The sequence below is a fragment of the Cygnus olor genome, chromosome 6 (assembly GCF_009769625.2).
Source record: "Cygnus olor isolate bCygOlo1 chromosome 6, bCygOlo1.pri.v2, whole genome shotgun sequence".
Lineage (NCBI taxonomy): Eukaryota > Metazoa > Chordata > Aves > Anseriformes > Anatidae > Cygnus > Cygnus olor.
In genome coordinates this window covers 30510000-30520088 of record NC_049174.1, presented here as the reverse complement: position 1 = coordinate 30520088, position 10089 = coordinate 30510000, and the positions used below count along the sequence as shown (strand labels likewise).

At 70.4% G+C, this 10089-nt stretch overlaps 2 protein-coding genes across 3 annotated transcripts; one reads left to right on the top strand and one right to left on the bottom strand.

The window, feature by feature from the left end:
* Positions 1-507: 507 nt before the first annotated feature.
* On the top strand, positions 508-6377 carry ABCB6 (ATP binding cassette subfamily B member 6 (Langereis blood group)). Its single transcript, XM_040561152.1, has 20 exons — positions 508-565; positions 894-1425; positions 1698-1835; positions 2043-2232; positions 2758-2850; positions 2969-3161; positions 3239-3360; positions 3441-3550; positions 3635-3700; positions 3811-3936; positions 4016-4092; positions 4175-4238; positions 4325-4410; positions 4509-4566; positions 4733-4837; positions 4950-5124; positions 5279-5391; positions 5496-5590; positions 5896-5964; positions 6064-6377. Exons 2-20 carry the CDS (start codon positions 910-912, stop codon positions 6191-6193), a joined length of 2526 nt encoding a protein of 841 aa, XP_040417086.1. The 5' UTR covers positions 508-565; positions 894-909; the 3' UTR covers positions 6194-6377.
* Positions 6378-6726: 349 nt separating this feature from the next.
* On the bottom strand, positions 6727-10010 carry ZFAND2B (zinc finger AN1-type containing 2B). Of its 2 annotated transcripts, none has more exons than XM_040561157.1 (9): positions 9864-10010; positions 9644-9738; positions 9290-9421; positions 8739-8890; positions 8384-8479; positions 8192-8258; positions 8018-8094; positions 7631-7709; positions 6727-7471 (listed from the first exon to the last, which is right to left on the bottom strand). In XM_040561157.1, the coding sequence occupies exons 1-9, from the start codon at positions 9916-9918 to the stop codon at positions 7433-7435; spliced, it is 792 nt and encodes a 263-aa protein (XP_040417091.1). In that variant the 5' UTR covers positions 9919-10010; the 3' UTR covers positions 6727-7432. The 2 variants fall into 2 exon arrangements, with proteins under 2 accessions (XP_040417091.1, XP_040417092.1); XM_040561158.1 differs by having other exon boundaries at positions 8192-8252.
* Between the last annotated feature and the right edge of the window lie 79 nt (positions 10011-10089).

The window sequence follows — 10089 nt, the reverse complement described above, 5'->3', positions numbered from 1 at the left end:
AGCAAGGGGGCTGCAACGGGGGGGTCAGCCCCCTGTGGCAGGAGCACCAGGGTTTGTTTTGCCCAGGGACCGGCGATTCCCTATGGGGGATGCTGGGCGGCAGTGGGGCGAGGCGGCCTGAGCTGGCCCGGGCTGGGGTCCCTTTGTGGGGTGCTTTTGGGGTGACAGGGGCCACGGGGAGCCTGGAGGTGTGCGGGGCCTCCCGCGGGAGCCAACAAGCGCGGGGCACGCAGCGGCTCCCTGCCAGCCCGAGCGGGCCGGGGGCCAGGCGGCGGCTGGAAGGAGCTAAATATAAATTTATTTATTTATATCTATCCCCATCTGCGCCGGGGGGAGCGCCGCGCCCCGTCCTGCCCGACCTCTGCCCGGGGGCTATCTGCGGCCCCAGGGCCGGGCTGCCCGCGGCGATAAGGGGGAGGCCGGGGCGAGGGGAGGGGAAGAAGGGAGGGAAGGCGAGGGGAGGGCCGGGCCCGGCGGGGCGGGGAGCGGCGGCGAGGCGGCGCCAGGGCCTGGCGGAGGCAGCGGCACCGGGAGGGACACCGGGAGGCGGCGGGGCCGGGGGCAGGTGAACGGGGCCGGGCCGGGGGGCGGCGGCGGCTGCTCGGGGGGGGGGGGGGGGGGGGGGGGGCAGGGCGGGGGTCGCGGGCTTGCAGCGGGAGGCCGGGAGCGGGCACGGCGTGGGGCGGGGGGCGGCACAGCGTGGCCACAGCCCGGCTGTCGTCCCCTGGGGCACCCCGGCGTCGCCAGCCCTGCTGGGGCTCCGTCCAGCCCCGGGCACACCGCTGGTCCCCCCCCCCCCCCCCGCCGCGTGCCCCCCCCGCGGGTCCCTCGCGGCATCCGTCCGCACCCCGCGTGCCCCCCCCCTGAGACCCCCGCTCCCCGTCTCTCCGCAGCCCCCGAGCGGCGAGGATGGCGCTGCTGGGGGGCTACTGCGAGGGCAACAGCTCGGTGGCGCAGGCGTGGGTGCAGCAGGGCTTCCAGCCCTGCTTCTTCTTCACGCTGGTGCCCGCCGTGCTGCTCAGCGTCTGCCTGCTGCTGGGCGCCCTGCAGTACGCCTGCTACGTCCGCTTCGGCCGCGCCATGGAGCCCAAATACATCCCTCGCTCGCCCCTCTACCGCGGCCAGGTCCTGCTGTCCCTGCTGCTGGCCCTGCAGCCCTTCGGGGGGCTGCTGTGGCAAGTGGGGGGCCCCGGGAGGCTCTACGGGTACATGGTGCTGCACGCCTGCCTCTGGGCCCTCAGCTGGGGCTGCGCCGTGGCCCTCCTGCAGCTGGAGCACACGCGGGTGCTGGCACACGACCGCACACGGGGCCACGGCACCGTCCTCCTCCTCTTCTGGGCGCTGGCCTTCGCTGCCGAGAACCTGACGCTGGTGTGCTGGAGGAGCCCGCTGTGGTGGTGGGCGCTGGAGGACACCGACCAGAAGGTAGGTGGGCAGGGAAGGGGGCCGGGGCACCTCGCTGGGGGGCTGCAGCGGCACGGTGCTGGGGGCGGGTGTCGTGCACGGCACCGACACACTCCTGGCACGTGGCTGCTTCACGCCCAGGGCGTGCACGCTTCCACATTGCACCCGCACACCTCAGCCCTTGCTCCTGCTCCTCTCCGCCCCTGGTCCTCACCTCTCTCAGCTCACGCCCGTCTCGAATCCGGCCGGGCTGTGCTGAGGGCAGACTGCGGCGCTGAGCCTTCTCCACCCAGGTGCAGTTCGCCCTCTGGCTGCTGCGTTACATCTGCACGTTCCTGCTCTTCGTCCTGGGCATGAAGGCGCCGGGGCTGCCCCACAAGCCCTACATGCTGCTGGTGAACGAGGAGGAGCGGGACGTGGAGAACAGCCAGGTGAGTCCCAGGGCACCTCTCTGCTGGGGAAGAGGCTGAGAACAGAACGGAGACCCGCCTCCCCCGAGACTGGCATCTTCAGGAGCTGGGGGGAGCGTGGCTTAGGGCCGTGTGAGCTCCCTGCGTGCTGGCAGGACGGAGCGGGGACCCCAGGAGGTTGGGGCTGGTTTTGTTGCCGGTGACCCCTCTCTCTCTGCGCTCCCCCAGCCGCTGCTGCAGGACGCGGGCAGGAGCACCTCCACTTGGAAGGATTTTCGGAGGAAGCTGCGGCTGCTGGCGCAGTACATGTGGCCTAAAGGCAACCGCCTGCTGCAGGGGCTGGTGCTCTTCTGCATGGCGCTCATGGGCCTGGAGCGGGCCATCAACGTCTTCGTCCCCATCTACTACAAGAACATCGGTGAGGTGCCCGGGGATGGTTGTCCTGGCTCAGGGACACCCTGTCCCTACAGCGAGGAGGCCTGGGAGAGCCAAGGCTGGGGGGCTGCGGTTGGCCCCTGAGAGCCTGCATGCTCTGGGAATGAGCCCCCCGTGTCCTGCTGGGTGGCAGGGGGCAGAGGAATTTCTCTGGGGCTTTTCCCAGTGCTCCTCTCCTGCCTGTGCTGGCTGCCCAGCCCCAGGACGCTGTGCCCAGAGATGTGCTTGCTGCCACATCCCGAAGGTGTGACGTCCTTTGAGTCCCCACCTCGGCCATCACACTGCTCCTCTGGCACACCCCAGGGGATGCTGCATTTCAGGACGGCTGCCCGCTGCTTCGCCAAATGCTGGGGGGGACACAAGTGACCAAGGGGGGACACAAGTGACCTGGGAGGGTGCAGGGACCTGGCAGGAGCAGGGTCCTGGGGCTGGAGCTGGGTGCTGCGGCTGGTTCCCGTGGGGCACCCAGCGGTGCTCCCTGCCCCGACACGTGCCACCATCTCCCCAGTGAACGAGCTGACGGAGGGTGCTCCCTGGCACACCCTGGCCTGGACCGTCTGCATCTACGTGGGGCTGAAGTTCCTGCAGGGCGGAGGTGCTGGTAAGGACCCGGGGAAAGGACGGGGTGCTGGGGAGGGATGGCGTGGGGCACGTTCCCCTGGCTGGGGACACCGCGGGGGGACCCGATCCCCGCCAACCTCCCCGTTGGCCCCCCGCAGGCTCCACCGGCTTCGTGAGCAACCTGCGCACCTTCCTGTGGGTGTGGGTGCAGCAGTTCACCAACCGGCAGGTGCAGGTGCAGCTCTTCGCCCACCTGCACGGCTTGTCCCTGCGCTGGCACCTGGGCCGCCGCACCGGCGAGGTCCTGCGCAGCGTGGACCGCGGCACCAGCAGCATCAACAGCCTGCTCAGGTCAGAGCGGGCCCGCGGCAGTGGCTGGGCTCCCCCCGCCGACTGGCCTGGTGCGATGTTCCCCCTGTCCCCCGCAGCTACATCGTCTTCAGCATCGTCCCCACCGTCACGGACATCGTCATCGGCATCGTTTATTTCACCTCCGTCTTCAGCGCCTGGTTCGGCCTCATCATCTTCGTGTGCATGAGCCTCTACCTGAGTGAGCGCGGTCGGGAAGTGGGGTGCTGAGCTGCCGGGGCTGCGGGCACCCACCACCGACACAGCCCCTTCCCACCGCAGCTCTGACCATCTTCATCACCGAGTGGAGGACCAAGTACCGGCGGGACATGAACACGCGGGACAACGAGGCCAAGTCCCGCGCCGTGGACTCGCTCCTCAACTTCGAGACGGTGACGGCGGAGGGGCGAGGGTGGGCGCCGAGCATCCCCGCCCGGCGCTGGGCAGGGTGCTGAGCCCGGCTCTGCGTCCCGCAGGTGAAGTACTACAACGCCGAGAGCTACGAGGTGAACCGCTTCAACGATGCCATCGTCAAGTACCAGGTACGGGGCGCTCAGCACCGGGTTGGAGGGGAAGGAGCCGGGCCTTGCGGGCAGCTGGCGGGGCTTTGCCGTGGTTCGGAGGGGCTCACAGACGACCTCGCCTCTTGCAGCTGTCCGAGTGGAAGGTCAGCGCCTCGCTGGGCCTCCTCAACCAGACCCAGAACCTGGTCATCGGCCTGGGGCTGCTGGCGGGGTCGCTGCTCTGCGCCTACTTTGTCACCGAGAACAAGCTGCAGGTGAGGCTGGGGCCGCCCCTGCCTGGGGAGGGGTCCTGCTGCTGGGGGTGACGGGCACGTCTTCCCCCGGCCCTTCCAGGTGGGGGACTTTGTCCTCTTCGGCACCTACATCATCCAGCTCTACACACCGCTCAACTGGTTCGGGACCTACTACAGGTAGTGCTGCCCCATCCCCGGGAGCGCCTGGGTCACGGTGTGCTCCCCAAACCCTTCCCTCTGCTCTTTGCCCCCCTTCCAGGATGATCCAGAACTCCTTCGTGGACATGGAGAACATGTTCGAGCTCTTCCACGAGGAGCAGGAGGTGGGGGGCCCCCTTCCTGAGCCCGCTCCCTGGCACGGCCCCTGGTGCTGAGGCTGGCGCTGAGGCCAGGGCTCTCTGCATGGCAGGTGAAGGACGCGGTGAACGCCGGAGACCTGCGCCTGGAGGCCGGGCGCATCGAGTTTGAGAACGTGCACTTCAGCTACGTGGATGGGTACGGGGTGCTGGGCAGGGGGGATGAGTCCAGCAATGGGACCTGGCACGGGGACGTGGGGTACGGGAGGTGGCCCTGAACCCTGCTCCCTCTCCCAGGAAGGAAATCCTGCAGGACGTCTCCTTCTCCGTGATGCCTGGGCAGACCCTGGCCCTGGTGAGAGCAGGACCGTGGGTGTGGGATGGGGGGACGAGGGGGTGGCAGGGATGGGGTGTGAAGGACTGGCCTCAAACCGGGACAGTCCTTCCTCGCTCAGCCCCTTGTGTCCAGCAGCGGGGGGGGGGGGGGTTGTCTCTGGTGTCCCCAAATCCTTTGAGCGCAGGTGGGACCTTCGGGCTCAGGGAAGAGCACCATCATCCGCCTGCTCTTCCGCTTCTACGACGTGCGGGGTGGCTGCATCCGCATCGACGGGCAGGACATCTCCCAGGTGAGGTCCCTCTGAGCACTGCAGGGCTGAGGGCAGGGTGGGAAGGGGGCAGAGGGGCACGGGGGGGGGGTCTGGCTGAGCCCTCACCGCCCCCCCCCCACAACCTCCCCAGGTGAAGCAGGCGTCGCTGCGCACTCACATCGGGGTGGTGCCCCAGGACACGGTGCTCTTCAACGACACCATCGCCAACAACATCCGCTACGGGCGGGTCCTGGCCACCGACGAGGAGGTGCAGGAGGCAGCCCGGGCTGCTGACATCCACGACCGCATCCTTTCCTTCCCCGACGGTGAGACCCCGCAGCCCCTTCCCCGCTTCCACGCCCTTGCAGCTCACGGGGTGGGCGCTGCTGGCCGTGCTTTGCCTCTCCCTGCCGTCCCTCTGGGTCCCGTCCCTGTCTCGGAGGGGCCCAGCGCAGTTCATTCCTGCCCTTGTGCCTGCAGGGTACAACACCCAGGTGGGGGAGCGGGGGCTGAAGCTGAGCGGGGGGGAGAAGCAGCGCGTGGCCATCGCACGCACCATCCTGAAGGGCCCCCGCATCATCCTGCTGGACGTGGTAATGGCAAAGCCCCCCCCCCCCCCCGCCCTTTTTCCCAGCCGTGCCCTGCAGCAGCCCCTCTGCGGCGGGCTGCCTCCCATAGCCACCTCCCTCTCCCCCAGGCCACCTCCGCGCTGGACACGGAGACCGAGAGGAACATCCAGGCCTCCCTGGCCAAGGTCTGCGCCCACCGCACCAGCATCGTCGTGGCACACAGGTAGGGACGGGCGGAAGGGGCTGATCCAGCTCGCAAAGCCCTCCTGCAGTGGGGTGGCAGGATTTTGGAGGGCACGGGGAAGGGCAAGCCCCGCAGCCGTGCCGCGGCATCCTCCGGAGCGGCGCTTCCCGGGGCTCGGATGCCTTTCCTGGCCAGCTTGGGGCATCACCAAGGGCCCTTGGGCTGGCTCAGGAGGAGCAGGGACTTTCCTCGCCCCCCCCCCGGGACAGCAGCTCCTCGCGCCGTGCAAGCCCCTTTTTGCCAGATCGAGCCCTGCTGCAGCAAGGCCCTGCCTCTCCCCGCAGGCTCTCCACCGTGGTGGGCGCAGACCAGATCCTGGTGCTCAAGGACGGGCGGATTGCAGAGCGTGGGAGGTGAGCGAGGGGGCCGGAGGGGCTCGGCGCCGCCTGCCCACGGGGACCCCGGCTCTGGGGCCAGCTCGGGAGCCTGCAGCCCCCCCGCTGTCCCCGCAGGCACGAGGAGCTGCTGCAGAAGGGCGGCGTGTACGCCAGCATGTGGCTGCAGCAGCAGCAGGCTGGGGACGAGGGCGAGAGCAAGGAGCGGCGCACCGAGAAGCCCCCCGGTGGCAAGAAGGGGCCGTGAGCACGGCCGGGGGCTCCGCTGTGACTCCGAACCAGGGCTCGGGCACCCGTGGTGCCGGGGGACCCCGCTGCCAGCTGCGGCTCCGTGTGCGCGCCAGGAGCGGCAGGGACTGGCTTGGACACTCCGCTGCGTTTGTACCCGTTTGGTTTGCTGTTGTGTAGCTCCTTAAACCAGGTCCCTCCCAGCTCCGTGCCTGCGTGCTCTGGGCAGGGTGCCTGCAGGGCCCCCCCGGGGCAGGGGGCTGCGCTGCGGGCAGGGACGGGGACGGGGGGTGCACCGCCTGTGCCCGGGGGTCACCAGCAGCTCTGCCACGGGGCTCAGTCCAGCAGCCTGTCCCTGTCCCCATCCCGCCAGCACCAAGGGCTGCTCGCTGCCAAAGGAAGCAAGGAGCAGTGCAGCCGGTGCCCGCTTTGTCCCCCCCGTGCTGCCACCCCCTCCTTGTGCCCCCATTCAACCCGCCCCCCCCCCCCAGCTCACAGCTGTGAGCCAGCAGCCCCGGCACCAACCCGCTGCTCCCGCACAGCCACTCTGCACCTTGTGCTATGCCTTTATTTTCTCCCAAGCAGCACTTTGACACGTTTCAGCACTCCTCCAGCCCACCCCCAACCCAGCTCCAGCCCGGGGAGGCGCCGCTGCCAGGTGCCCAGCCCCGCAGAACCAGGCACATCCGCACGGGCAGGAGCAGGTCCAGCAGGGAAACCTGAGAGAGCCGGCAAGAAAGCAGCACGGGGCAGCACCGACCTCCCCCAGGAGGCTGGCAGGACACGACCCCAGCCCGGGGATCAGCTCCTGCCCGCAGGGAAGGAGGGTGCTGTGCTCCAACCCTAGCTGCGTGCTGCTGCTCCCGAAGAGGGGATGACCTGCAGCATGGCTGGAGAAGGGGGGAAGCACCCCCCCCAGGCCAGCCCTGCCCTCTCCCCACATCCCCAGCGGTGACAGGACACCAGCTGCGGGCTCAGCACCCTCCGTGCACCGCTGCTCGCTTCAGCCAGCGTGTGCTCGGGCTTGCCCCCAGCCTGCACCCCCCGCGGGAGCACCAGGGGTTTGCCGCACCCCCTGCACGCGGGGCTGAGATGTCCGTGTGCGTTTGGTGGCTGGCCGACAGCCCCCGGGGAGATGAGATGGTGCCTGGCCATGTCCCCGGGGAGATGAGATGGTGCCAGGATGTCCAGGATGCCCTGACGGCATCGCCGGGGGAGGCCACGGCTGTCTGTCCCTCGTGCCCCAGCAGGATGCCGCCTACGACATGCTGCAGTTGGACGGCTTCGAGCCGTGCGCCTGGGAGGGGAAGGAGCGCGGGGTGAGGGAGGCAGGACGGGCGTCTTCCCCCGGCCTGCAAGGGGCACGGGCAGGGCTCGAGCCCCCAGGAGCAGAACCTGGAGGGGTGGGGGGGGGGGTGGGGGGGGTGGGGGGGGTCCCAGGATCGGCCCCGCTCACCTGCCGCTGCAGCTGCTGGTACTCAGCTTCGCTTGCCGACAGCGCCTGGGCCAGCGCCAGGTCCTCCTCCTCCTGCGTGCTGTGGGGGCAGCGGAGCAGCGTGGGCCTCGTGCCCCCCCCCGGGGGGCAGCACCAAGCGGCGTGCCCCAGGACTCGCCGTGCTCATCGCTGACAAGCGGTCACGAGCGCGTCCCCCCCCGTGCTGCCCCTCGCCGCCCCCCCCCCCCCCCCCCCCCCAGCACCCGTGGCACAGAGCACAGCTCAGCGACGGCTCTGGACTCGTCCCTGTGCCCCCCCCCCCCCCCCGGCCACGCAGGGCCATCGTCACCATCCCTCCCCCCCCGGCCCCGTGACTCAGGGTCTGGCACCGCGCGTCCCCGGCCGTACCTGGGCGGCTGCGCCGAGCCCTGTGCTGACTCCGCCAGGGACAGCTCCAGAGCCCGCTGCAGCGCTTCCTCCTCGCTCTGAAACAAAGCCCCCCCCCGTCAGCAGCCGCGCTCTGCCCCTGCCGCCAGCACAGGGAGCAGGAACCCCCCCAAAAGCCCAGGCCAGCCCACTCACCAGTCCGTTCTGCAGCACGGCAGCCGGCGGGGAGGTGCTGGGGGTCTGGGACGCGGCTGCTCTGCCTCTGCAGGCAGGGGAGAAGCTGGGTCACCGTCAGGGGAGCGCCGGCACGGGCGGCCACAGGGAGCGGGGAGCAGCTCCTGCGTCCCACGGGGAGCCAACGCCGAGTGGGGTTGCCACCGGACCTACCTGGCGGAGGGGCTGTCTGCGGGCCGGGCAGCTCCACTGCTTGGCGTGGTCACTGCTTTGGAGGAGGACGCCTGGGCCCTAGCGAGCGCGGCGTGTCTAGGGCAGAGAGCGGGCCTGTGAGCGAGCGCTCCGCCATCACGGGGCACCCCTGGGCGCTGAGCACCCAGGGCGAGGACGCCGGGTGAGTGAGAGACCTCCCCGGCATCCTCTTCCTCCCAACCATCCCTGGTGGTGGGTATTTAGCTACAGGACATGGGGTGCGAGCACGCAGCAGTCCCAGAGAAGGGGCCGGGGGCAGGAGGAACTTGGTTTCTTCTCTGTCACCCCACCAGCCCTGCCGTCCCCAGGCCCTCACCCAGCTTTGGAGAGCGAGTGCCCAGCCCCGCCGCAGTCGTGGTCCAGGGGGTGCCGGTGCTTCAGGCAGTAGTTCCTGTGGCACTGCTCGCAGATCACCTTCATCATCTCCTTCTGCTTGCAGCCGGGCTTCAAGCACTTGTTGGTGAAGATCTGCAAGCAGCGGTGGCGGCGGTGAGGAGGGACGCACGGGGCTGTCCCTCGCCATCGGTGCCGCTTTTTGGGGGCTCTGGGGCCTGTCTCCCGCTAGGGGCTTTCCACAGGCACTTTGTTAGCGTGCGCTAACGCTTCGGTCCGTACGGACAAGGGTCGCTGTGAGCACGGAACAGCACCAGGAGCCTCGCAGAGCCCCACGGCAGCACCGGGGCTGGCTCTCCCTGGCGAGAAGGGCAGCAAATTGCCACCCGCGCCTCGAGCAGCAGCGAGCTGCTTCCCACACCCGTCCTGCCTTTCCTCCAGCCCCACGCGGATGCCGTGCTGCCCCCCAGGGCTATCCCAGCCCCGAAATCACCCCACGAAGCCCTCCGACCCCTCCCGCCCTCGGGCTCCCACCTTGCGCTTGCGCTGCGCGGGGTCGGCCTTGCAGTGGCGGTCGATGTGCTCGCCCACCACCACGTCGGGCATCTCCCCTCGCCTCACGGGCACCGGCGTGTTGCAGAGCGGGCACACGGGGACCTGCACGTCCTGCGGGCAGGGCGAAAAAAAGGCGTCGGGGCCACGAAGCCGCGGGCGGGCACGTCCCGCCGGCTCGCCCCAGGTTTGCGGGGCTCCAGCGGGGTGTCGGGGGCGGGGGGGGGGGGGGGCGGGGGGGAGCTGGGCACAGCCCCGCAGCCCTCCGGGTGTTCCTCTGGTCCATGGGGGGGGGGGTGGGGGTGGGGAAGGAAGGACACCTCCCTTCGTGCTCACCTTCTTGTAGGCGGAGGTGCAGGCGTGCTGGGCGTAGGCGACGTGGTCGGTGCAGAAGATCTGCTGGCAGGCGTCGCACTTGAGGGGCAGGAAATCTGGGGCGGGGGGCGAGGCACGGGGACGCTCAGCCGGCACCGCTTCCCCCCCCCCCCCCCCCGGCCCCGTGCCCCCCCCCCCCCTCCCCTTCCCCTCCGTCCCTCCTTCCCTCCCCGGCCCTCACCCAGGCGCTGGCAGGGGGCCCAGGAGCAGTGCTCCCCCAGCTCCGGGAACTCCATGGCGGCCCCGAGCCGTTTCCGTGCCGGCGTCACGCGGGGCGGGGACGCGCCCGGCGCCACCCCCGCGCGGTCACGGGGCGGCCCCGCGGGGTCCTGCCCGTGTCCCGCCGGTGTCCTCCTCCTCCTGCCGTCGGTCACCCTCCACCACCACCCCGCCAGGCTGCCGCAGAG